The 27,880-nt window shown below is 45.1% G+C and overlaps 1 protein-coding gene across 4 annotated transcripts in view; it reads right to left on the reverse strand.

The window, feature by feature from the left end:
• Positions 1 to 27,880, reverse strand: part of Acn (apoptotic chromatin condensation inducer acinus) — a 104,328-nt gene that overhangs the window by 19,860 nt on the left and 56,588 nt on the right. For all 4 annotated transcript variants that reach the window (XR_010567464.2, XM_065444175.2, XM_065444176.2 and 1 more), the window contains 6 exons: positions 20,629 to 20,741; positions 18,076 to 18,602; positions 9,338 to 9,536; positions 9,135 to 9,242; positions 1,669 to 2,104; positions 237 to 346 (listed from right to left, as the gene is read on the reverse strand). Coding sequence is in view for 3 of the 4 variants with exons in the window: in XM_065444175.2 (XP_065300247.2) it covers positions 237 to 346; positions 1,669 to 2,104; positions 9,135 to 9,242; positions 9,338 to 9,536; positions 18,076 to 18,602; positions 20,629 to 20,741 (1,493 nt within the window). In the remaining variant the exon portion in view is untranslated. The remainder of the gene's footprint in view (positions 1 to 236; positions 347 to 1,668; positions 2,105 to 9,134; positions 9,243 to 9,337; positions 9,537 to 18,075; positions 18,603 to 20,628; positions 20,742 to 27,880) is intronic.

Here is a 27,880-nt window from a genome sequence, read left to right on the forward strand (position 1 = left end):
CTTGTACTAGCTGAAGCAAACAAGAACATACTTCATTTTTGTAAAGTTTCAAGTTTTTTTCAATGGTTCTGATACTTTTTGCAATTCTGTATAGGCATAAAATATACACAAACTTAAATGTCAGTGACGAGTGTCTCGTAATGCATTTAAAGTTGGAGAACTTGAATTTGCTAGAGAGAGAAAAAAATATATAAGAAGAAAAATGAGGTAGACAGAACATTGGCGCCATGACATACCTGTTCCTCAGTAAGAGGCAGCCAGTAGATGCAAGGGCTCGCCTTCGTTTTACGGAACAAATCATCCAGCAATTTGGCAGGTGTGTCCTCTTCCGATTTGCGCTTTGCCACTAGGGAACAATCGTAAATATTTAACACTCAGACTTAATTGCAAAGGAGTATAAAAGTAAACGTTTTCTTTATTTGCTTACAACATTTGTAATTACACTCATGTTCTAGCTGAAATGACTTCGCCAGGGGATGTATTTTTTAGGAGTTCACCTAGTGGACTGTCCATTTTGGCCGCTGCTGATTGGCTGGGGCTGCTCGGCTCCTCGTTCGTACAACTGCATCCAATCAGCAGCGGCCGAAATGGACAGTCCACTAGGTGGACTTTTACAGAATACCGCCCCAGATCTTTAAGGTGGCCAACAAGCATAAGCACTTTGCAAGGTCAGACTTTGGAGTAACTTTCAAGCAAAGGAAGAGAACAAAAGTTAAAGCTCATGTGCAGCTGCGATTAAAGGGCCCTGGAACACTTTTTAAACATGGTAAGAAAATGTTGCCGATCTGTCGCAGAGGCTGCTATGAACGTGTGCAGAATATTACTGCACTGCATGCAGCAGGGAAATTACACTCTCGGGTCAAAAACAGCAAAAAATCGCTTGCTCTCACTCTGCAATGTCGTCACATCACAAGCAGCTGGACCCACCAAAGCTATTGGTGGGTTTTGTGATCACAAAAGTATGCAAGCAAAAGATCCAAAAGCATCAATCAGGTGGAGATGGCGCCACATCACGTGTGTAAAATAAAATTATTATAGTTCAACTGAATGACGCTGAGCAGTTCGCGTTATGAACTCCTAGGGGCAAGCGAGCTCGAGGCGCTGGCGAGAGCTTGCGCGGACAATGAACGTGCAGAAAAACACATTTCGCCAAATGGACTACAATGCTTTCGCATTCCCACATATAAGCAGTCTGTGCATCTGCCAAATTTTAGTTATAGTCCTGTACCGCTTATGCTGCAGAAATTCCGAGACTCCGGCGACTTGCGTAATAAACGGTCTGCACTGTACATCCATTCTGGATCAATCTTTTCCAGTAGGTTTTGTCAACTGCAAGAACCAGCCCATAATGACATTTTCATTATGTCTTCCTTTTGTGTTCTGAATTATCCACTAAAAATGAAAGTTGGCCAGATTTGCACACTGTCCTCTACTCTTTCAGAACATTACGAAGTTATCTATGGCATCCAAAGTGGTCAACTTGCAAGCAGGCTGCTTATATTGCATGCGAGTGAAACCACCTGGAAATCTTGGAGGCTGTGGTGCATTTCTATGCCCCATGGCCACCAGGGTTTAAAGACGCCTTCAGTTGCACTGCTTGCAAATTGCTGGGTATGGAGTGACCAAATGTGTGCAGTGTCAATCAAGAAAACAGCCAGGTGCCTTTACCTTTCTTGTCTCGCCGTTCTCGCTTGTCTGGCGGAGAACTGGCCCTATTCCGAGATGGGGCTGGTGCCCGCTCAGCAGGTGGTGGAGGTGGTGTCTCCTGACGCAGTTTGTCCCGGTCCCACTCACGTATTGGCACAGCAGGCCGCCTGTTGATTGTCGGTCTTTCAACCATCAGACTCCTATCTGAGCGTGCTGGAGGCGCTGAAAGAGTGCCCCGAGCCTCGCGAGGGTCCTTAGGCTCTCGAGGATCCCTAGTTTCCCGGGGCTCTCTGGGGTCTCGCAAAACTTCTCGTGGGTCACGCAATACTTCACGTCCAGCTGGCAGACGGTTTTCCACTTCTACAGTGCGCTGAAATGCTGGTACACTCCGTTCTGTTGTAGCTGCTGGCCTAGGTGGTGGTGGCGGTGGTGTGGGAGGCTCCTTTTGACGTTCCATCTGTACGGGCACAAAGCATCGCAAGTTCATGTTACACGGCCTCACAGTGTGCCAATGCTCCCACAACTAAGTAGTGAAGATTGTACTTTTACACAATAAAATAAAATTGCACGCCAGTAAAACCTGTCCGTAACGCAAAAAGTGTCACACTCTTTGCAAAATGTATAATTGGTGAAGTTAAGACATTTAACTGTTATAATAATGTAAATGTAGATTATCAGTAGCGTTAGAGTCGATATGGAAGAAATGAAAATAAATAAAAAAAAGAGAACCATTCTCGTCATGCCCACTCGAAACAGGGTGTCTACCAAGTTGACATTTCCAAATTCCCAGGTTTTCCCTGAGCGCATTTGCAAAATTCCCTGAGACACAGAACTTTGTTTTATATCAACAAGGGGCTTACACTCATCGCTCGATGCAGTCACTCCCTAGTAAGCACGTAAAAAAATAAAAAGCGCCTTAATCCAGCTTGAACAGTAAGTAGTAGTGTTTATCTAATTCAAAAAGGAAACGGAAGGGAAGGGTCAGTAAAATGCACAGTGAATACTAAAAAAATAAAATAAAATAAACGTAAAACCCACTGCAAATCGAGTCGAACATTCTAAAATACGAATAAAAAGGAGATGCATACAGAAGCAAATATTTTCGAACATAAGCTATTTCTATTAACAGATAGCAAGCTCATCACATGGTATGAGGCCCGAAGTTTGTCAGAAGTGGGATTCTCTCTTAACAGATGGTAAGTCAACCTTAACTATCCAGACATACGCTCAGTCCGTGCACAATGCCTCAGTGTTGCGTTTCATTGCTTTGAACAGTTTATTTTGGTTCGGATGAGGGACACCTTAGTCTCGGTGTCAGCCAAGACTGTTTTTAGAGCTCACTTCCTATCCTGGTCATTCCGCAATGCTTAGGTCCTTTCTGTTCTCGTCCTTCCGCCGCATGTTCGCCCCACGAACCATTTGAAGCATGCTTTTGGTCAGTTGCACAGTCAACACTCATTTTTTTGACTCTCTATAGGCCGTGAAAATGTCCGAACAATCACGCAGCTCTAAAAAAATGAACGCCTGTCTTTAGGTGCCCTTAAGGTCTCAAATCACAACAGGCACATACGAAACCGCTCTGAAGGCCTGCCGGCACATTTATTAGGCATACTGGTGCTCATACTGCGACAGGAGATGGCAGGTGCAAGCGTATATAATTAAGGAATACATATATACTGTGTCCCGTGACAATTGCCCCTCCCACGCTTGTTACGCTTCCCTTCAATACTTTCACATGTGCTTCGCCCAGTAACATTGTTGTATTGAGGCAAAGTTGACTTTCGAGGACCAGCATTACATGCAATGCACCATGCTTTCTAAGCTTTGAAGCCATTTGCGAGAACCACAAAGCCGGAGTGGGTGCCATTGCCGACAGTGGCGAATTCTTTGAATGAAGAAAATGGCTTAATAGCGAATGTCGAAGCAGCCAGGCCTAGCGTTGCCATGGTGGTTCGCTACGGCTGCCAGCGGATCTGCGTGCAAGAGCACCGGTTCGTGGCGGCGAGGTAATCAAAATGGCAGTGGTGGTACCTGCGGTTGGACGGTTGGACGGAAATTTCAGACATTCCTATACATTGTCTGTATGGGCTATGTGGTGGTAAAAAGAAGTGTCCGAATTATCAGGCATCCAGAAAGTCAGCCGTTGACTGTATACTGGCAACTCCTCCAAAAGGCAACACGGCATCAAGATGATTCATTGCGATTCCTCTGTTACTTGAGCCAGCATTACCGCGACTTATGTTCCCTTTCAATAAAGTTACAGTTAATCTTCCCTGACAGCAGCACTAATTCCCCGAGTATTTCCACACTTCTCAAATTCCCTGAGAATTCCCAGTTTTCCCAGTTGGTAGACACCCTGTGAAAGCTTGCTTTCCTTAAAAGCTTACTTTCCTGCACTACTGGTGTAGGCACAAAGAAGCCTTCTTTGGGATAGCGGAATAAAAGAGAGAGAGAGAGAGAAAGAGAGAGAGAGAGAGAGAGAGGACAGAACAGCCTATTGTCAAATGTGATAATAGTTTAACAGTAGACGATTGGTAGCCTTTTTTAATAAAAAAAAAATGGAAAAAAGGGGTGACAGTGCCATGAGAGAGAGAGAGAGAGAGAGAAAATCGGCTGTGATGGTATTTCGGCTCAGTTGATAAGACATATCTGCAAAATAAACGCATAATTCGTCAAGTCAACACATGTAATCATCATAATAGTCTAACAGTAGATGATTGTTAGCAATGGGTAGACATGCACATACTAGCTAAATAATAAGCAAAAGCAAAGTAGCAGCCGAACCAAAGAATGCTTGCGCATTAGTAAGCAATTCTCAGAATTTCTGTAGCATTAGTTACAATTCCCTGCTTTTACAAGCTAAAATGAAGGCATGATTATAACGCACGCAGAAGTGGGAGAACTTCAGATTAGTTCTGACAACCTGGGGTTGTTTATTGTGCACCGAAATTTACGTACACGAGTGTTTCTGCTTTTTAACCTCATCAAAATGCGACTGCCGCAGCCAGGATTGCACCCATGGATTGCACCACCTCAACTTTATCAGTGCCAACAAAGCATCAATATCAAATTTCTTGTGGCTGCAGCGTTCTTGGGATGGTAAGGAGACACCAAGGACGATGTAAGATCAGGACACCCCTCCACCTTGCACGAAAATAAAAACAGATTGTGTGCATTCTCTTGTGCTCAGTGACCAACAAATGACTGTTATAACGATAGCAGAAGCACTTAATTTGAAAAATTTAATCGCTGGATTTTTATTGAAAATTTGAAAATGAAAAACTTTTGCGCCAAGACGGTGCCAAAACTGCTGACTCCTGAGCAAAAGTTGCAATGAAAATAATGTTGCACTTATTGGAAACTTCAGATGACACCAATGAATTCTTCCAAAGGATTATCACCGGTGACAAAATTTTGCAGAGCAAGGAGTGGAAAAAAAGATTAGCCAAGGCCAATAAAAGCATGGAAGAATAAAGCTAAAATCAGTCATGCTGATCCTGTTTTTTGACTGCCATGGAATTGTGCACCACAAAATCGTACCTGAAGGTAAAACTGTCAATGCAGCTCTCTACATGAAGGTCCTAAAGCGTCCGAGAGACTGTGTGCCACGTGCAATCAAATACTCTATATTGATAATGTGTGAGCCTTTGGCACATAATTCCATCGCTGTTCTGGAACACCGTTTTACTTGCCGAATTGTTTTGTTCCACAAATGGGAACTGGTGCCCTAGGGGCAGTATTTAGGGCATGTGACGACAATTTAAAAAAAAAAGACGACTTCGCTGCTTAAGTGTGAAAAAGACTTCCAAGAGTGCTTCTAGCAATGGAAGAAGAGGTGGAACCAGTGTTTTGTGTAATGGTGAGTATTTTGAAGGTGACCACATTGATGTAGAGTTGAAACCCGTGATAACGAAATCTTGCGACTACGAAATTATTGCCAGAATTTTGGCAAACACCCTTAGGATTCAATGCACTTCGTACCTCTCGAATACGAACTGTTGCTGTACTACAATCCTGTGTCAATGAAATTTGCTGTAACATAACCTCGCATATTGCCTACTCGCGGAAGGCTAGCGGGCTCCAAGATGTGCTTCAATGCGATTGCATTGCACTAAAATTGCGTAAAATACCACCACATTACACTTGTCTGGGCGATGCCATTTTTGTTTACGAAAACCAAGCGCCGGAAGCGATCGAGCTGAAAACCATTTCATCGTCGCCATCTTGTTTGTTGTTCGCCTGTTAGAAGTGACAGCATGTTGCTACCGACACGCGAGTATGGTCTTCGCTCATCTAGTGCAGTACGTAATCTGTCTCTGCAAGAAAAATGCAGCAAAACAAGGAAATTCATGTCCCAATGATGTGGAATTGTTTACGGTGCTTGAGATGGTGGTTGCAGCACGGAGTGTCACGCATCAGGCTGTGATTGAGTCATCATCTGGGAATACACATTCCTTGTTTCAAGAACGCTGGTTTTAGTGCCACCTGAAAGGCTTCGTATGCGGATTTGGTGCCGGCCGTGATTTGCGCAAAGGGGCCATGATTTCGTTTGTCTGCTTTCGGGTATACAAGATACGATCACATTTGCGCTTGGCACCGAACACGTCGGTGCCTACGAGTGACAGTGTGCACTGGAGAAATGCTGCTGCATGTGTGCAGCGCTGCTGCTCTGTGTCCAGTGCCAAGTTACGCAAAATATTGCAAAAGCGATCTCCGAAAGCAACTGACCGAGAATACTGCTCATGCAGTGTTGCCACTGCTGATCGACGCATGCAGCACACTTTGTACTGTCAGCAAAACTGTTCTATAACCTAGCAAGCTTGCCAAAGTAGGCTGACGGAATTTTGACAGTAAAGCTTTTTTTCTGCGACGCATTACCTATCGGGTGCTGTCTCACTTCGCAACAACGAAAGTCTTGCGAAAGCAAAATTTTTTTGTGTTCCTCATCAATTTGGTTATTGCTAGGTTTAGCTGTACCGCATTTACTCGAATCTAACATTCATCTTTCCTCTGAGAAAATAGGTCCGAAAATTGCCTGCTCGTTACAATAAAATAGAAAACGAAAACCATGTTCGCTGCATTTGCAATAGCCTACAGTCTGACACAGTGTCATCGCCATCACAAGATGGCGATGGAGCATGTTTTTGTGAAGGTTGCAGTGGGTTCATATGGTGATTGACTGTGATCTGGAGCCATATTCGGTCAATCACTTTCTCAAGATTTTGCATCACTCGGCACCAGCGTTTCTAGCGCTGTGCCGAACTTGCTATCTGAGTACAGTGACAGGAACACTGTCAGCCGCATGCTTCCACAAGTCTGATGCTGAGTCACGTAAAACCTTGCGGAAGTGACAGCAATATTTGTAAAAGTGATTGATCGAAAATACTGCCCCTGGGTGGTGGTTATCCATGGCCATTTAAAAGCAAATGGTGACGGCAACACACCGCTTTCATTAACACAGCTAATTTAAAAATTTAATAACCCTTCTGTGAAACCCTTCTGAACATGGGGGCCAAATTAAATTCAGGTGCACATTACATTCAAGGAAATGTTAGAATAGGGTAAACATAGAATCTGAAAGCTTGTGAAATATTTTTTATGACATACTGCTCACACTTTTAAAACTCTTACCTTCTATATGGCAAAAAAAATTGCTGCAAGAGAGAGACGATACAGCTGCTTGCAACTGCACAGCTATTTCAAATGCTTAACAGGTGGGGGATTTACATTAAAGGGTGCACGTGCTTGGAATTTTCCGGTAGTTATGTGTATGCGGCCCACCTCTTCATTTGCCTCCTATACCTTAATGCAACACTATTTATGTGGCTCAAAAATAACATTTACAATAACAATCATTTACAATCAGAAGTACAGTTCATTGTAATAAAAGAGCTCACCGTTCACTGAAGGAATTCATAAACATGATCGCGGCTTTGGATTGGAAAATTCCGATTAAAAATGTTTCACGACGGACTACACCTAGCCACCTTGGAGTCCCATTGCAACAAAAATTCAGGTGACAAGCCATTGTGGAAAGCTTGCCATCAATACGTTTGTACCAAGAGACTTCATCGGCAGTCCAGCACTAGATCACACATGTGCTAGCCTGACAGCTGTCATAGTGAAGTTCAGGTCTTTATGTGGGTCTTTCCATCATAAAGAATCAGTTGATGACTGTACTGAGCAAGAATAATTTCAAATGGTACATTCAGGACGGACATATATGCTTTGGTCTGTAGTTTGGCTTGGTGGGACATTTGAGTTTCTTTTGCAAATGTTCTTTCTTTCTTTCTTGCTGATATTAGTATCTATGCTTATACCAAAGGCATTCTCACGTCGGAGGCAAGTTTGTTCAAACGAGCTTCAACTACAGTAATAACTCGTTAACTCGAACTCTCAGATCTAGAAAAATTGGTTAAGTCAAAATTTTCTGCAGCACTAAACCCTTTCCCGTACGTGTCGTGTATTTTTATTGCCCTTTATCTCGAAGTATTTTTGGGCCAACTTGCAGATATCTCGAAATCTTGACTGAGAGTGTAACAAAAACTCCGCTGCTGGACCAGTTATCAAGATTTGCGCAACGCTGCCGCACCTACCACAAAGTGGACACTTTCCCCGAATGTGAAGTCGGAACCTAGCGGCATATTAACTTTATTGAGCAACCATGTGGCACGTCATGTGAAGTGAGAGACGTGCGCAGAGGCAGGCCCTGCAAAACAGCATGCTCGACTCTTTATGTAAAGCACATGATTTACCATATCACAGGTGTGGTTCCCATTTTACTTTATTCTATACAACACACGTAGCCCAGACTTTTTTTACTCTATGCAATGTAGAATAAAAACACACGGGACTGACTTGCTGGGAACGGTGCCACAGAAAGCCACACGAGCTTTCATGAGTACATGCTATGCAAGCAGGATTTACCAGTGACAGGCAAATTTACTAGCGCCGAAATTGCTGGGATGGCTAGAAACAGAGGGGACAGTAAAGACAATGGCAACAACGATGAAGGACCTCAAGAGGTGCTGACATCAGCCGAAAGAAGAATCATACTTCCCCTTGCTGCGAAATAAAGTTGAGCGCAGTGGCGGGAACAATTGGCTCATACGATGCGTGAAGCAGCTCGAGGAAACCTTTCTAGGTCTAAGTGCTACCGCAAGACAGGTTAACTTTGCGCAGTATTTCTGTATGGATAATGGCATTTCCAAAAAAATGGAGCTGGTTGATATTTCTGGTACCAGTTTAGAAGCTCTTGTTGAAAAGCTGGTCAGTATTGGTGAATTCTTTAGAAGGAACTTGACTTTCCAACGCAATTTCTGCAACTTTGCTTATCTCGAATTTTTTTTCCGGTTTTTACTAATTCAAAATTAACGAGGTATTATTGTATAAACTGTGAGCACACCTTGAACTCTCTACTAAGAACCGCTCTTGCAATGAATCTCATGCAGCAAAACCTAGGTGATCAAACAACATAGTGAATGTACCTCTTCAGGTGATGAGAAGTCTACATGCAATATTTTAGGATTGCAGAGTGGCCATCGCAGGTTATGTAGTGCTTCTCGAGCTTTGACAGCATCTTCCTCCGATACATACTGAAATATATAAAAAAAAAAATTCAACACATGCCATCGTTTTAAGTCTTCTATGAAGTGTCAGGAACAACATGTAAAAATAGTGCAGCACTTACAGTTACAAAACATTTGGATTTGATCTTGTCAATCCAGAACTCCGAATCAACAGTGTCTCCAAATTCTTGAAGCAACTGCTTCAGCTGATTCAACGTAAAAGGCCGCACAAGGTTGCGCACGAATAAAATTCGGCTTTTGGGATTCCTTGGTGGGCTTGCCAACTTGCGCTGGCCCACTTCATCCTTGCTTGCAGCAGGCCTGCAGACATGCACACTAGTTAACAGCTTACTACAAAGAAAACTCTCCTGGGTCTTATGAGACTGAGCAACACAGAGGAGCCCTCCTTTCCAAAGTACATTTCTAAGGTCCCACGGATATGACAAAAAAATCATTTAATCAGAGTGACCTTTCTTTCTCTATTGTTTTCTCACGTGTTTGGCAGTAGAACCAGAAAATTAGCAGGATGGCAAAGCACTGCAACACAAATCTAACCCCACAGTTTTAAATGAAGCAATTTTATCTGGGCCAGGGCTTAAGAGAGTACAGACAAAACAGTTCAGACTGAAGAAGTTTGCGTTCTTCAATTCCTCTGTATACATAGTTATCTCTGGCCCAGAAGTAATGGAAAAAGTTGGAGAATAAATTTAATACAAGTTTAAAGATCACGCAGGCTCCCAACCTCACACTACCGCATGCTGTGCCAAGACATTAACAAGTCATCTTCCAAGGCTCCTAAGCTCTCTGTGACATTGCATGAGGACTGCCGACATCACCAATCAGGATTCTTGCACAGAGTACAACAGGAGGAGATGCAGCTTTGCTGCCGAGCTTGCTTGACTCTTCGCTTTCCTGCATGTACTGGCAAAATTAGAGTGGCGTGTGTTTACAAATGAAAGCAGACTATCGATTGACTGATTGATTCAAGGGTTTAACCTCCCAAAACAACACTGGGGCTATGAGAAATGCCGTAATGGAGACGCACACTACAGCCTGTTGCCACTGTCTGACTTTGCAATTGCCCTCATTGCTGTTATCCAATGTTGCTAGTGATTTTCTGCAAGCTGGAATTGTTTCCTTTTGTGGGTCAAAACCCAACAGCACTGCATTCAGCAGCAAAGGCAGACATAATGCATAGATTAGCCACGTGCAACTTGTCTCTTTCTCTTCCCTGGCACGTTTGTATTTTCTTTCCATACCCGTCTTTTTAACCAGAAGCAATAGGTTCTACTGGTAACAAACTGCCATAAAATGAAACCAAATGTGGCTGCACCTCCCTCATTAAAAGCTTGGGAGGAGTAACTCGAGCACAACCTCTGCTACGAAGTCTGGAACAAGAACCAGCCAGGTGGCTCTTTAGAGCACTGACGGAGCGCTGCCAACTGGGCAGGTCCGTATATGGGGTGATCATTTTTAAGTTTTTCAAAATTGTTAAAGATCACCTGTGGCAGGTAGCATAATTTTTGTCCTTGAGCTGGATTATTCGAAGAGGCAGACCTTACTAGCAAGATAACTATTAACACATTCAATTAACAAAAATTCTTATTCAGTATAAGAATTTTTCACTATGAAAAGTGAACATTAATGCTGTCACCAGCATTTGATAAAAACATTTCTCTTTCAATGAAGAGGCCACTCATGACTATAAGTATAAGCATCTCATACATCGCAGGCATTGTGGCAAGGGTTGTTTTAACACTTTCGTGACCGCACTTATTCACATCGATAGCATGTTATTGATGGTTACATATTGAAATTTTGGGGCTCTCCAAGTGCTTCTGGACAGCCAGCACCATCTAATGGGTTAAAGAGGAACTATTTTACAATGTGGGGATATTGAAAGCGCTATCGTAGTCAGGGTAATGAGCGCTTGTACTTTCGAAGATGGCATCGATGAAAACGGTTAATTTTGACGGTTTCCGATGCATCTGGGCTTGAATTTCCGGATGATGAAGCATTGACTTGGAAGATGACCTCCATCCGTCAGACTTTAGTACGGATGGTAAAAATGCGTCCAACCACCCCAGAATGTCACAGGCATATGGCAGTGATTTTCACTTTCTTCTCGGACTGTTTCACCGCTGCTGTGCATTGATCTAAGTACACCTAAGGGTCCCATTTCTTACCTGCAGGGTGTCAATGTCGTTTGGGCGGGACCGAATGACGAAAATTAATGGCCGGTGGCCAAGAGAGAGAGTTTTGCGCACGAAAGACGGCCGGCTGTGGACCTTGGTAAGTAAAACCTCGTTAAACCGTACCCGCTTAAACAGTAGTTTCGGTTTAAAAGTAGTAAAGTCAATTCCCCGACTCAGCGGCCATTGAACATAATGTATTTTGTATCCGCATAAACCGTACCAGCTTATTGCGTACGCATCGGTTAAAACGTAGTGTTTCCACTTTTCGTCGCGCGAACACGGCGGTGCGTCGTCTCCATCGGGCGGCCCGGCAGAACAACAAGCCTCAGAGATCAGTACAACGGCCTCCAAGCGCCCTGTGCGTTTGCACGTGAAGCCGCATCAACATCAACATCATTTCGACGCCGCATGGACGCCGTGCCGGAGAGCGTTGTGGCGTCGTGCAAGCGAGGACTCGGGTCATGCCGAAGCTAGGATAAAAAAAGACGCCGGGTGCTCAGCATAGAAGAAAAATTAGACATCGTCCGTGCTACCGAACGTGACACGAAGAAGTCGGCGCTGGCCCGCGATATGGATCTGCTGTTGACTATAGTGTGTGGCATTTGGAATGCGAAGTTGCTCGGCAGCGCTGCTGCGACCGCGAAGAGATGTCGGCTACGAGGTTCGACTTTTCACCATCGTTGCCGCTGTTGTTTCCGAAGTGTCAACTAGCGACAGTGATGAGGACGACACGGAAAGCGACAGCACGGGCTATTCAGGCCCGACAGTGGCAGAAGCTGCGCGTTACGTCAGCCTCATGAATGCGATCGTCGCAAGGAGAACAGGGGCGCGATAACGTAACTATTCCAAACGAAAAGTTTTCCGAACTCCGGCACCCGGCAATGAAAAAGGCGCCCCGGGACTTATGCAGCACTACTGCGCGCGTGCACGGAGAATACGTAACGCCAACGAGGAATCTGCCGTACGAGTGTTTGCCGAGAGGAGGGGGGCTGGCTGAGAAGCTGGCACGCAGCTTCAGTAAGTTTGAGGCCGCTGTCGTCGTGCTGGGCCGCCGCGATATCAAACGAAAATAACATTTACGTCCCGCGAAGTGAATAAATACTGCATGTTTTTCCCCTTTCATCGCACTCTCTCTGAGTTCCGTTTTCGACAGATAAGTGGGCGATCTCATGCTATTTCGCTTAAACAGTACTACCGTTTAGTACGTACTTTTTCCGAGCTCCGGCCGACTACGGTTTAACGAGGTTTCACTGTACCTTACTTAGGAGTACCGCGCGGGAGTTTACTAGGGCTAATGTTTTTCTGTGTATCTGAAGAAATCTTGTACATACAGAGCTTGTATATGCAGGATTATTCCATATGGCCCTTGTGCTCAATATGTACATTTCGAATTTTTTAAATGTTTATTTTGTGCAAGTTTATATTAATCCTTTTGTTTTTGTTACAATATTTGTTTTCATAATTCTTTTTGAACTATATTGAATAAATATGTTGTTTGAAATTAATACCATTGGAAAGATAATTCCTTCCTCTACAATTTGATACTATACACTTTAACAAACATCAAGCATTTTCTGTGGCAGGAAAGAAGAATATTTCCCAGATCACCAAAAAACTACCAATGTTCCTGTGGTCACGAAAGAGTGCTATGCACAGGCCCAATGCATTGAGTGCTATGCATTGGGCCGTGACTGAGCGATCGTCCGGGAATGCGCTTTCCTTGCTTCAAGAACGATGGTTTTGGTGCCACTAGACAGGCATTTTGTGCGGATTCGGCACCGGACGTAGATTTAAGCGAAAAAGCTGTGTAACAACGTTATTGCAAAGAGGGAGTGACGAAAGTCCAAAGTAAAAAAAAAAAAACAAACAAAGTCACAGTTTCGCCCAAAAGCAAAGCATTGATCGCGATAGCAAATTAGCAGACAGGTATGCCAAGTAAGGATAGCAGTTTTATTAGCCATATGAAGTTGTAAACACTAGCTTACTAACGAAATTAACGAGCCCCGTGTCACGCGCACGGAAGTAACATCAACATATCTTCCTTGATGACCGCAGAAAGTCGGTGTCAAAACGGAGTGAGGAAGCATGGCAGCAACAGCGAGTGAATTGACCTTTGTGCTGTCTCTCACTTCAACGCGAACTAAACAACAAAAGCACAGTGCGTATGATGCTACTGGCACTGAACGCACTTTATCACATTGCAGATCACTTTGAAGATGTGGCCCGCATGGGCGTGCACTTTGTCCGCATCGCAGATCGCTCTCAAGATACGGTCCTCATGTGGGTGCACACTTTGTCTACATGGCATTTCATGATATGGCACTCGCGCGGCCCCACAGTTAACAGCAGCTACTGGAGCAGAACACCCCTCTCCCTTGCCTCTCCCGTGTCTCGTGCACAAGAGACGGCGCACTTCCGCCCCGCTTTTCTCCCTCCCTAGTGCGCATGATATTGAGCCACAATCGTCAGCTGACCCTCACAAGTCGAGTTGCCACCCTATTGCAAAAACCACTGTCTTCCAGTGCCCTCCAGAGTGAAACCAGGGCATGTTTTGATACTGGATAGCACTGGGGATGCTGGTGCTCGCTGGCAGTCACTAGGACACCAGTAAGAATGCTGGAAAAGAGCTGGGTCACACTGGACAAGACACTGGTTTCAGTGCTGTGATGCTGGGGTGCACTGGTTCTCGCACTGGAAACTGGCTGGTTGCGTTTGTGCCGCACTGGTTCATATGCACAAGGAGTATAGGCACTGTTGAGTCTTAAATGCTTTATACAATTTCATCACTAGATACTAGTCTCTTGTTAAATAATGCTACATCGTGGGGTCATAAAAGTTTATTTCGTGTTGCAGCTTGGAATAAAGGTGCGTGATCACACACCTTTCATGGTTCATGCCCTGTTTTAAGCATGGATACCTGACAGTGAACAGCACTTTCGTTTTTTGCATTTCCTTTCTGGGCGGATAGCTATATGCATGAAAGAAATCACGCAAATGCAAATGACGGTTCGTTTTTTAGTAGTTTGTACGCAACCAATGACTAAGAGTTGTCGCTGTGGTCACAGAGCTGTGGAGTCGACACGAAATCCAGAAGGATTGCCAGGAAAAATGGACTGCCAGGAACCCTGTCACTGATTGATATTATCGCACTGATAACAAAGCTGAGGTGATTCATGCGCTTCCACTTTCCTTAGTGTACTAAAAGACAATAGATAAAAGGCTCTGAGGGCTAAATACACACATCTAAGTAACCACCCGATACCCATGCCAAGATCGTTCCCTTGCACCAAAGCTTAGGCATAGCATATCCGCCAAGTCCGTCTACACGCTATAGGCCCGTCTGGGCTCAGAAATCAACAAATCTAACAAGTCTAATAACACTCAAGTCTAACAAGTCTAATAAATCACTATATTTCAGCTTTTGCATCGGTGTTTTTAAAGAATATTTTCATGCCTACACTGTCAGCACAAGAAGCGATGAGCAGCGATGTGACGCGTTATAAATACAGTCAACGACTTCGGACAGAATATTTCGGACGTCTTCGCGGCACCGCCACGAGCCCCATAGAATCAATGTATAAGGACATCTGAAGTTTCGGAGGCTCGAAACCCCCACCGTCCAATTTTTCGGACTTTTTGACGCGACGGAAGGTCCTTTGGCTCCTCGCGCAGCGCCCTTGTGCAGGAAATCGACCTGCAGCCGAAGCACATCACCGCTTTGAACCACAACTAGCCAAATCTAGCCATCACACACCGATTTGGTCTGGCCACGCTGGTTCTGTTCATCGTCACACTTCCGCTTCCACGTCCAGCGGAGTTTCCGGAGCGGCGCATTTCATTTGTTTGCGTAGGCCACGTTTTGGCTAGCGTGGTGTGTGGTTGTGCTGTTGTGTCAAGTGTGCTCTGTGACGCTAGGCCTAGGTGCTTCAACGCTCGTCTGTGAACTCCACTGTTCGCAACTTGAGGACTTCGCTTGCCTTCGATGGCCCCCACTCCGTCTTTGTCCACCTCACCGATGGCATCGAAGCGCGGAAAGCAGTACCGCCGGTTAACGATGGAGAAGAAAGCCGCCATTATTAAGCAAGTCGTGAGCGGCCCATCGCAGGCTGACGTGATCAAGGAGTTCGGCATGGAGCAAGGAGTCAGGTTGTGGGGTATTCAGAAGACTCCGATGTTAAAAATGAGGAGCCAATGCCTGCGCCGCCTACAAGCGCCGAGTTGACGCGAGCATTGTTGACTCTCATCGGTGTACAGTGCTGACATGACCCTTGCCCAGATCGAGGTGAATATGATCGCATGCAACCGGAACTCTGGCCAAACAACAATCAACAAGTTCTTCAAGCCACTGCAGCAATAAAACCGGCTGCCCGACGATGCACATGTACATAATAAACCGGCAATCGGCTACATACAGAGTTTTTGAATGCGTTTTTTTATAGCCACTTCACTGATGCTTGGGCAGGGTTGCGGAAACCTGGTACTTCGCCCTTTACCTCTAGATCCGAGAAAAAAAGTGTGTTTTTTGCATGCATTCATTTTTTCGGACTGCCTGAATTTTCAGACGTTTTTACGTTCCCTAGAGAGTCCGAAAAATCAGTCGTTGACTGTATATGTATGTGTACCGTCGCCGAAGGCTGCTAGCACTAGTCTATGCTTCTCTGACGAAGATATGCGACTTGACAGACGTGTCGATTGAAACTGATCGTTGAACTAAGGAAATGTTGCACATCCCTTCCGCGAAGAACAAGAAACGGCCATCAAACCCGGCAGTACAGTCGAACCCACTTATAATGATACCGGCTTTAACAATATATTGGTTATAACAATGAGAAGCTGCTGCACTGCCAACTTTTGTATGCTTTCCACGGTGAAATAACCCGCTTACTACAATGCTCCGATGCCGCGTTATCGGCTATAACAATGAGGTTTAGCTCCTAGGTGTCCGAGACAAAAGTCAGTGAAATGCGAAATCATTGAAAAGAAGAAAAGAAAACCGGAAATTCGAGCCGCTGCACGTAGGCCGCTGCACGTAGGCCGCTGCACGTAGGCCGCTGCACGTAGGTCGCTGCACGTAGGTCGCTGCTCCAACAGCCGCCGCGCGCTCGTTTTCTAGCGATCTCCATGCGCCTCTTTCCCATTGCCCTTCCACCCCTCCGGACACGAATGGGCTGCGCCCACAGCTCTACGCCGCCCTAACCTCCGAAACACGAATGGACCGCGCCAACTGCACTGCTTGCAAGTTGCTCGCATGTTGCTCGCTGGCTCCTCATTGTTTGCGTCGCAATCGTTCCTGGCCACGCAGTTTCTCACCGCCGAAATGGAAGATGGCTGATCCGCCTGCTGATCCTCGGCAATGCACGACGTTGCCGATGAAAAGAAAGTGCATGGCTGTAAATTTGGAAACTAAGTGCTTCGAACCGATGAGGCGATCGTCATGAACGTGCTTGCACCAGATAGCGACGGCAGCGATGATGCGGCAGGGCAGACTGCCTCAACGTTGTCCTCACAGGAGGCCCCGGCAGATGATTCTGTCCCTCCGGAGCTTCGTTTTCACGAGGAACCTTCCGTAGCACTACGTGGAGCACCTGGATGCCTTGGAGAAAGATATTGGCAAGCTTTGCATAAAGCACGCAAGGCTGACGGGCATAGGGTTCTCTCGTGCAAGCCAGTGAGAAGTACGTGGCGATATGCTTGTGGCGATCTCACCTCAGCGTTTTTTCTGGATTTCTTAAGCCAACAAGCTGCCGTGCCAGCCTTCAAGCAATTTTTAAAAGGCTCCTTTTGGGGCCACCAATGCAATGCTTTGGCAACACTTGCATATCACTTGCCACCCGTGACCCCTCTTTGCAGTTGTTATAGCAGTGCTATTCTTAACGTCGACAGCCACGGCTTGTTACATGCATTTTGTGCACCCAGGAAGCAGTTAAACGAGTGAACACAATCAGCAGCCAGATGGAGGAAGGTGATGGGGAGGGGCACTGGCCTCCCCGCCATTACAGTTTTCTCTACAACAGCTCTGCCATCCCCCATTTTGATTTTTTCATGCAACCTGGTTATAACAATTATCAGTTATAACAATAGAATTTTCATGGCACCTGAATATTGTTATAAGTGGGTTTGACTGCAACAGGCCAAACAGCGTCCCAGGTCGGCGGTTCATTAAGGACTTTTTTTTAAAGTTAAAATACAGCGCATTCCACGCACTAGAGCAGCTTATCGCACCCCTACCCAGCGTCTCCCAGTATGCCCCGCCTGCCCAACATACATCCCAGCATTTAGCGCGCGACACTGGACCCATAATTCGGCATGGCACTGGACACTGGATTTTGGAATAGAGCAGCCCGTGGCGAAACAGCAGAAGTCCATTTTACATGCCCAACTTTGACAAAAATTGCCACCAATTTCGTCCACTGTAGCCGATAGTCTGTTGTGTTGCGGTCCATTAAAAGTAAACTTCGGTGCGTTAACATAATAGGTAGAGCAAACTAAAGTTGAAATATGGTCCATTATATCTTAAAGTCTGTTGTACCGAGCGTAGACTGTATCTGAAAGCAAATAAATTCAGCACAATATATTGTAGTATGTCCTTTAACGAGTTCTTTGTCTTCATGTTTTTGCGTTTGACTAACAACTCCATCATAAATATTTGAGATTTGTAAACTTACCTTTTAGACAAGGGCGCTCTGTCAGAGATCACACGGAGAGCCTTGCGCTCAGCACTGGGTGCTGTAATTGGCGATGCTCTTTCTCTGGCCACTTTCATTTCCTTTGTGTTTGCATCATGCCTTCCAAGCTTATCATCTCTACTAACTTCTCTCGGAGGTTTGTCAGCTTTAACTGCCTTCTCTTCCCTGCCAAGGGGCTTTTCCTTTTCATCTCGAGGAATGCGCTCACTCCTGGGCAATCTATCATCTTTAGGTTTCTCATCTCTCGAAACCTTCTCACCCTTCGCAGATTTCTCACTGTGACTAGGCTCTCCATCTTCCTTCATTTCCTTAATTTCTGTCTTGTCATCGCAGGGTGGCACTTCTTCACTAGTAGCTTCATCATCTACAACCTGGAGTTTGACTGGTGGCTCATCAGACGTCTCCTCAAGCTCTGCAACTGGTGACTCTCCAACAGATGCAGTGACATGCTCCTCTTCAAGCTCTTTGGGCTTGGACAGTGGCTCTTCAATATCAGGTATCAGGTCCTGCATATCAAAAATGAGATAAAAAAGCTCACAATGTGCTTTTCCTAGCAAATCTCCAAATCTGCAACTAATGTGCACAGCTTCATACGTAGTCAAAATGTCACACAGCTATGCTGCTTATAGACTCTTACAGCAGTTTTCAAGCCTGTAGGAGAGGGGGCCACCAGCTCCAATGCCGACACAGTCACCAACCAATAATTCCAACACTAATAATACAGCCAGCTTTGTGGCACCACCACTGGCCCCATAGACAATGTATAAGAACGACCGAAATTAGACACCTTACAGAGCACCGTTCAAAATTCAGACTCGGCCTGCATGGACATGTGCTAATCTCTTCACCAAGTTGAGCAGAAAAACAATATTTTGGTCCTGATACATCGCCAGCATGGTCATCAGCTATATTGTCGGCCCATCACCATTGTCCTGGGGGGGGGGGGCGCACGCACCCGATGCATGGTACACAGGCGTTTTTTTGCATTTCACTCCCATCAATATCAGCAAAGGATTTGATTGAGTGCAAGGAATGCTTTGACGAACTCCTTGTTTCCGCCGATGAAGCCAACGAATAGCTGGCGATGTTCACCAAGTTCTACGGGGCCCCATATACCCTTCTGGGAAGCTCTTCTAAAATGTAGACGCCCTTGAAACTACTTTTTCGATGTGGTTCAGTTACAATGAGCGTTACAGTGGCAGCGTGGATAAGTCTGTCTCCTGCCTGCAAAACAATTACGACATGCTAGGCTGTACACAGCATGTACCCAACGTCACCAACCAGGTTACAAAATTTTTTTTTGGTCACCCATTTACATTTCTACGCGAAGGCACTCAACAAAGAGAGAGCGGCTTCCGGTGAAAAGAAGCGCCTGAAGCTCAGGCACGTCACTTAGCAGAGGCTGACAACGTTCTGTTTGAACTGCTTGTAAACTATTTAAACAAAATTTTCTGTTCTTTTGGGGAAAAAAAAGAGCACCAGCTCAGGTGTGTCAGGTAGCAAAACATCCTCAATTACTAAGAATGGTTTCGGATTCTAAGCCACTCTTCAAAAAACGAGTTGCTCGCATAAGCAGTGTGCTGAAAATAAAATTTTTGCTTCCCAGTTACCACTGGGAATTTTCTTGCGTTAAGTTCGATAACCAGACAAAACAAGCTGCATTCTACCATCAATGCGCACTCAATCGGATTGTTACCTCAGCATATTTTAATTCGTAAGGAGCTATGCTATTCTGCATATAGCAATTTGCAGTCATGAATGAGCGAGCATTATATATATTGCAAAGCTCTCTTATTTGTTATTGCATTCCTGAAAGTGCACGTGGATGATCGCATTCCATGCAGGGCCCCTGCGCTGCGGCCGCTAGCCACCGTCGCGGCCGACATGCATGCGTGTGGCAGCGCCCCCTGGCAGTTTCCTTCCAAAGCGCCACGCGCGAGCTGGCGCGTTCATCACACTTCCCAATTCTAGCCACTGCACCGAGGTGAACGATGCAGACTCTATAGTGTTGCTAGCCGTGGACTGCGGTATTCGCCTGCTAGCTGAATGAGACTATGGTTACCAAGGCACCCAACAACCTCGTCAGTGTAATGAGCGGCGCTACGGTTAACAAAATAATGCCAACCAGGGTTTCCCTACTACTTTCTTAGTGCTATGCGCCATGAACTTCCAACAGGATTGGATTGGATTTTTTGCCAATGTGTTCAGACGAAGTGCTGGATGCGGATAGAAACGGGGCACAACTTCAATTTCCGGGACACTTTCCTGTCAACCGTTCAATCGGAAGAAATGGTCAAAATCTGGTATGCTTGGCAGGTATGCAGATGATACAGGGGTACATCTTACATCACAACCAAGATTCTAAGTACAAGCTCCTTTGCCTTCGCCTTTTCAACACCTTAGGGTGCCACAAGCTTGGATGCTTTAGTTTCTATTGCTATGTTATTCTTTACATGCACTGCCACAGTACAGCTGGCAGTGAGCAACCACAAAGATATACTTTGCTCTCAAGTGCTGAACATGCAAACATACCTTCAGTGCAGCAGTAGAAATGCTTACTGAAGGACCAAGAACAACATTTGTGGAGCCCCATCTGCGCTTCCGCTGTGGCCGCTCCTCCTTATCTTCAGAATCCTTTTTCAAGGCTGAAAATAAAGGTACATGTCAAATGTACTGTTTTTTACTACCACCTTGCAAATCACACTTTTTCCACACAAAATTTTAAGACAAAAAACAAGGCAGCTTTGAAACAGCTTATCTACAGCTACAGCACATGTCTGGAAAATCGAATTCCTATTAGTGCCGGAAGTTTGGTCACAGGGTCTATGAATAAGTTTATTTTTCTAAAAAAGCTTGGACCTACAGCCTGCAAAGCAAAGCACCACCTTGGTGAATTCCAAGCTGTGCGGTGTAGCAGGAATTCATTTTTTTTTAAGCGCCAACAATGCCTACCTGTAAATTGTGGCCTAGCATAAAGCACCAAGACCACACCAGCGGTGGTCCAGCCAGTTTAGGATTTGGAGCAATTTTCAGAGCTGGAAAAATGTCGTTCTGGAGAAGTTTTGGAGCAGAAAAATTGGTCGTTTTGGAAGACGGAGTAGTCCAGCAGTGATCTGTAGACATTCGGCGAAGCTTATTACTGTGCGATCAGTAAGTGCTCCTCAAGAATGAAGCAAGACACAAAGCCAACAACGACCAATTAAAGTTGCCTTCCTACGGACGGTATACCATGTACAATACGCAGCAAAAATTTTATTTGTGTAGGTAAGGAACTTAATTTTCCAAACAAATACAATTTTATAGGCTAACGAGAACAAAAATATGCACTAGGTGTAGGTCAGACAAGAAATTACAAATGATCTAGAAGACTTTGTGCCATCAGGCACAAGATAAAAAGTGAAGGCAAATGTCTTACGTGCCTTTCAAATGATGAATACGCTTTGGTGTGCCTTAACACACTAGACAAAACAATAATGTTAGAAGCTCAACAAGAGACTATGCGTCTATGAACGGCGCCCAGATGAGATGCCTTTGTACAGTGTGCCGCAAAGATGGTGATGGCGTTGGAGAACGTTCGTACCATCCTGTACAGTTGCTTTCATTGTAAGGCGGTTTGTTGGCTGCCAGTGTGTCATGCGGCCTCTGCGAATAGATACAAGTCGAATCGGCGTAAAACTAACTTCTGTCGCCGATACCTGATACAACTTTCGAAGCCCTACCAATCAGGCCTAACAGCCAAGGCAGTGTGCCATTGCGAAACTTGGCTGCTGGCCGATGTGACCAGCAAGCTTTCCACAAGCCGTCGCAGAAAGCTTGCTGCTAATATGTTCGTATTTGTGGCTAACCGGCGATCGGTTCTGAGATTATACATGTTTTTGACAACCGTCGAAACTGCTGCGATTGCGCCCAGAAGTTTGCGGATTGACAGAAAGTTCCGAACTGCATGTGCAAACACTTGAATCTGTGTGCATGAACATGTGTATGTGATGCGATCTGCGTGCCTTCCAGTGGCTAATCAGTCATATACGTTCGCACATAGGTGTTGCTTTCACCGCCATTTTCTTTGTCAGTGTAGGGTATAGGAATTGTTTCAATTCGAGTTGACTCAGATGACCATTGTACCAAGACAGGTACGCCTGTCTTGGTACAATGGTGGTTTGTGGGTTCAGCAATTTGACAACTGTGGTTTCAGCCCGTAGAAGCTCCAGAATTTTCTTTTGTCCTAAAAACAAATGAGCACCATGGTAGGGCTGTATGTAATGCATCGCCCTCAGCCAAGTATTTCACCAAATATACGAAAAACAGAGTAGCAGATAATTGAGTTGAGAAGTTATTTGTATGTTCACAAATCGATTCGTGCAGTTGAGTACAGTCAACATCCAATTTTTCTGACTCCCTAGAGGCTGCAAAAACGTCTGGAAAACAAATGCATGCCTTTTACTGCCCTTAAGGGGGGGGGGGGGTTATGGTAGGATAAACCCCCTCAAAAATCGAATTTGCAATTTTGGCACAGAAAAATTGACTGCACTATGAGGAACAAACCTGCAAAAGCGCGACCTCAAGCGTTCGCTCAAAGCGGTTCAAATGTCATGCCGAAGTGTGCCGCGCACCCTAATGTTTAAAAATGGCGGGCGAAGGCCAGTTTGTTTATCGTTGTCGCTCGAAGTTTTCTTCGTTACGGCATGGTTTCCTTTTTTTATTTTGTGTGTGCGTGTGGTAAGCAAATGATTTGTACTAAAAATCATATATTAATTAAAAGGAGATGAGACATCCACCCAATCATAGCAATTGCCACAAATGAATCCCATACAGGTTCCTTGAAAGGAAAGCATCGCAGTTGATGAAAAATTCGTTCTGGTCCGGGGCTCGAACCCGGGACCACCGCCTTTTTGGGGCAGCCGCTCTACCATTTGAGCTAATCAGGCGGCTAGCATATGGCAGGGCGAAGTCGAATTTGTTAACAACTCGAAGCAAGAGTTTGATGTAATAATCCTTTGTAGAAAAGAACTATTACGTCAAACTCTTGCTTTTGCTTATGTGGTCGTGGTCGCCTCCGTTTCGAGTTTCAAACGTATTACTTGCCTAGAAGATGGCACGATCGTCCAGCAAATGGAGCAGAAAGAAAACTTTCAAAGGTAGTCAATTTTCCGAGCAAATGTATTCACGGACGAACACAGAACACCAATGAGTCGCTCAACCAACTCATCTGGTGCCGCTGCCCTAAGAAAACTTTGCCAGTGCTTACACATTTAAGACAGCAACTAACAATACTGTAGCCTACTACAACGACGATAATTCTGCATGAAAGCTGTTCTGGAGGCGCTTGGAATTGTTCCAGGATTGTTTTGTAATATTGTCATTGACAGGATGGACAAAGAATGTGCTGACAGGGCATGATGATGATGTGTGGTGTTTTATGGCGCAAGGGCCAGGTTTGGCCAAGGAGTGCCATGACAAATGGTAATGTTGACGATGTATTGTGGATGACATGCACAACGAATTCCTCATGGTAGATGTGACATGGCTGTAAAAGGGCCTAAAATATGTAGCTGTAAGTGGTGTAGAATATATAGGTGCTAAAATAATGATGCTGACTAGGTAGTGATGTGGGCTATGGCAATGAGCCTTCGTTAAATCATGATGCAATAAAACATAACAGTGACACCAGAGTTTCAAGAGCGCTGTGCAGCGCCGTTAGTCGTGTGCTAAATGTTGCCAGGCCAAATGATTTTCAGGGTGTCCGTTTCGGCTAAAAAATCCAAGACTGTCTGCAGATTAAAAAGCGGTTCATCGCTAAGGAAAAATGCAGGGTGAAGGGGTATATTCTCGCTATATGCAACAGGGAAATACTTTTTCCTCTCCGTTTCTATGGCAGGGTACTGAATAAGAACATAGATGACTGTGAGACTATTGCTGCACTTAATACAAGTTGGAGGATCACTCCCAGTCAAGAGATAAGAGTGAGTACCATATGTGTGGCCTATCCTTAATCACCAGAGAAGTACTTCCTCGTACCGTGCTGTTCTTCCACTTATTCAGTTCGCCAGTTTTGGTTTTACAATGTGAAGTTTATTCATTGCTTGTGTATCCCACTCGCCTTGCCAATGATTCCTCAATTTAAGGCGCAGCAAAGGCTTTAAGGTCTGTGGCAGGGATGGGTGTATTTAACTCACTGATGCAGTCATTTCGTCAGCAGCCACATTGCTTTCTATACCCCATGGCCAAGTACCCGGCATAAGACGATCACTTGGTTGCCCATATTTTCAGAGCACAACAAGGTATATAGTTCATTCAAAACGGAGTTCTTGTGCTTTCGTAGGCTAATTAGGGCTCTCATTACACTTAATGAGTCTATGAAGACAATAGCCTTAGCGATATTTGTGAGCTGTATGTGTTGAATAGCCTTAAGTATAGCGTATCCTTCCGCTGTAAAGATACTGGTGTGTGGGTTTAGTGCCCCAGATATTAAAAATGAGGGTCCTAGAGCTGCATAAGCAACACCAGCAGGAGACTTCGAAGCATCTGTATAAAATTCATCACAGGAGTACTTTTCCTTAAATTCCAGAAAATGCAAATATATGTGTGCCTCCAGGCCTCGTATCAATATTTCTAAGATAGATGTAACATTGGATAGTCTGCCACTCACAAGGCAGTAGAAGCCGTGTAGGAGCCATTAGGACATTGTGTAAAAGAGGGACCCGTTTTTTCTGAGACTGCTTGCAACCGGAGGGACAGAGGAGGCCTAGTGGCTGGGCGGTTACGAAACAGCCTAGCAGTGGACAAATCGCATATAGTAGAATGACAAGGATGTTTAATGTTTGAGTTAACTTTCAGGGCATAGGAGAAAGTTAAATATGTCCTTTGGTAATACAATGACCATTTGTTTGATTCAACGTGGAGGCTTTCCACAGGGCTAGTCCTAAAGGCGCCTGTAGCAAGGCGGATACCCAAGTGGTGAATAGGATCTAGCACTTTCAAACCGCTAGGTGCAGCAGAATTATAGACTATTGCTCCGTAGTCAACGTGTGTTAATATTAGAGTTTTATAAAGTTTTAAAAGGCGCCGCCTGTCACTTCCCCAAGATGTGCGTGACAAGAGCTTCAGCACATTCAGTCTTGAGGCACTTTGATTTCAGATACTTCAGGTGTGGTACAGAAGTCAGCTTACTGTCTAGAAGGATCCCTAGAAATTTGTGTTCATGGCTCACAGATAGCTGTTCTCCATTTAGATCTATTGCGGGGTCCACAAGTATGCCTCTCTTGTTAGAAAACAGGACGCATGTACTTTTTTGTGGGTTTAGCTTGAAACCGTTTTTGTCCGCCCACTTAGATCATTTATGCAAAGCTGTACTTGTCGCTCACAGATACTTAGGTTACATGATTTGAAACATATCTGGATGTCATCCATGTATACAGAATAAAACATAGTATGTGGTATGGCAGTCTGCATCGAGTTCACTTGGATAATAAAAAGAGTGCAGCTCAGCACACCACCTTGTGGAACACCAGCCTCTTGCGTAAATGGACGAGACAGAATGTTACCAACTCTAACACGGAACGTGCGATTGGAGAGGTAACTCTGAATCACGTTCAGCAAGTTGCCTTGAACTCCCATTTCAGACAGGTCACGGAGGATTCCAAAGCGCCAGGTTGTGTTGTATGCCTTTTCCATATCTAAAAATACCGACAGGAAAAACTGTGGACAAAGGCACCACGGATATGTGTCTCGATGCGGACAAGGTGATCTGTTGTGGATCTACCCTCCCTAAAACCACACTGAAAGGGATCGAATAACTCGTTGCTTTCAAGAAAATGGATGAGGCGACGGTTAATCATTTTCTCAAGTAATTTGCATAGACAACTTGTCAGAGCTATAGACCTATAACTGTTGGGTGAGGAAGGGTCCTTGCCCTCTTTGAGAATAGGGATTACGATTGCTTTTTTCCAGACAGAAGGAATGTAGCCAGCAGAGAACATGAAATTGAAGAGTGACAGTAATGTTTTTTTGGTTTCAGGGTGTGTCTGATCATCTCATACATTATTCTGTCACTTCCTGGAGCGGACTTGTTGCAACAGTTCAGTGAGGCCTGGAACTCAGCCATTCCAAATGGACGATTGTATACTTATTGGATGTGCTTTTCCGACCCAAATGCAGCTCTTCTGCTAATCGCTGGTATTTTAGGAATGTATCTGTGTAATCAGATTTACTGGAAATGTGCTCCTAGACAATCAGCTTGGTCCTCAAGAGTGTCTGCTTGTGTGTTTACTAATAATGGCAGAGGATGAGTTTCGCAACCTTTTAATTTGTTTACCTTGTTCCAGGCTTTTCTAAGAATTAATGCCGGAAATGTATTTTTGCCAGCTACTGCCAGCCAGCTGTTGGCATGGTGGCGCATTCTTCTGCCTTCTGATTTTATTTTCTTAAAGCTGATAAGGTTTTCGATAGTCGGAGAGTCACGGAGCCGATTCCAAGCCTTATTCTGTTTCTTTTGTGCTTCCTTACATTCATCGTTCCACCACGGAACCCGTCGTTTATTAGGCGGTGCATTTGTTTGCAGGATACATATTGATGCTACGTCGACAATAAATGTGGTTAAATATGACACTGCATCGTCAATACTAAGCGCACGAATATCATCCCAGGTCATATATGTCAGCTCTTCGTATCGCTGCCAGTTCGCTGAGTCAGCTTTCCACTGGGGTACATGTGGATAACATTCGTCCCATTTCCTTAAAGGGGTGGAAACATCAAAATTTTTGTTCATGCGTTTGTTGATTCAAATGTTGCGACATGCTTCAGGGAGCACGATACACACAGCGGGATTCATATATATCCGATAAATAATTTAATAGTAACATTATTATACCGAGCGATATCAGTTTCGGTTTCTGGGCTCCGGGGGGATGCTATGACGTCACAGAGGAGGAAACGCAACATGGCTTGGTCACGTGGGCCGCAAAAAATAGTGACGTAAAACGATGCTGCGTCGTCTGCTCGCGCGTACCCATGCTCTCCCAGCAAAGGTAAACAAATGGCGATTCGAAGTGCATGTCGCGATTATTATAATTATTGCGAAGAGCGACAACAACGGTAAGAAAATATTGCAGCTTGTGAGAGTCGGTGATTCATTCCGAAGCGCCATAAGCTTTAGCTTTGAAGTGAACCGGAAAAGGCCTAGCGACGATATCGGCGGCGCCGAACGATCAGAGGCAGTGAGGCAGTCGTCGGTGCCAGAGTGACGACTCCTTGGTCGCTGATTGGCCGCTTCGCCGTAAGGCTGCCGCACAAATGGGTCCAGGGCCCGTTTTCTCTACGGCAAGGAAATCTTGCCGTTCGCAAGCAAAACTGCCATCGCACGGGGGCCCGCCAACGGCAAACGGCGTGTGGCGAGTCTCCGTGCCGGTAACGTGGACGGGCCCTCACATTGAGAAAGACCAAGCGAATGAGAGACCGCTCCGAGCTGCCGAACTATGCGACTATGTGAGGAGAGAAGCGGACAACACGAACACCGCATATCCTGGTCCCTTTTGGAGTCAAGTGTTACACGCAGTTTGCCGTTCGCGGGCCGCCGTGCGGCGCTCGTGTTGTCCACTTCTCTCCTCTTGTGTCCGTGTCTGCACGCCTTACCCCTTCTTTGCATTAAGAAAGGATTTCTATATGCCTGTAGCTCGGTCATAGTGGAGGCTATGCTCGGTCGCTCGGCTCAGCAGGCTCCGTAATCGGCATTTCATCGCTACTCATCATACGTCAAGTTTCTGTGCTACAGTCGCCGACCGATTTTCCG

Source organism: Dermacentor albipictus, chromosome 1, assembly GCF_038994185.2.
Source record: "Dermacentor albipictus isolate Rhodes 1998 colony chromosome 1, USDA_Dalb.pri_finalv2, whole genome shotgun sequence".
NCBI classification, from domain to species: domain Eukaryota; kingdom Metazoa; phylum Arthropoda; class Arachnida; order Ixodida; family Ixodidae; genus Dermacentor; species Dermacentor albipictus.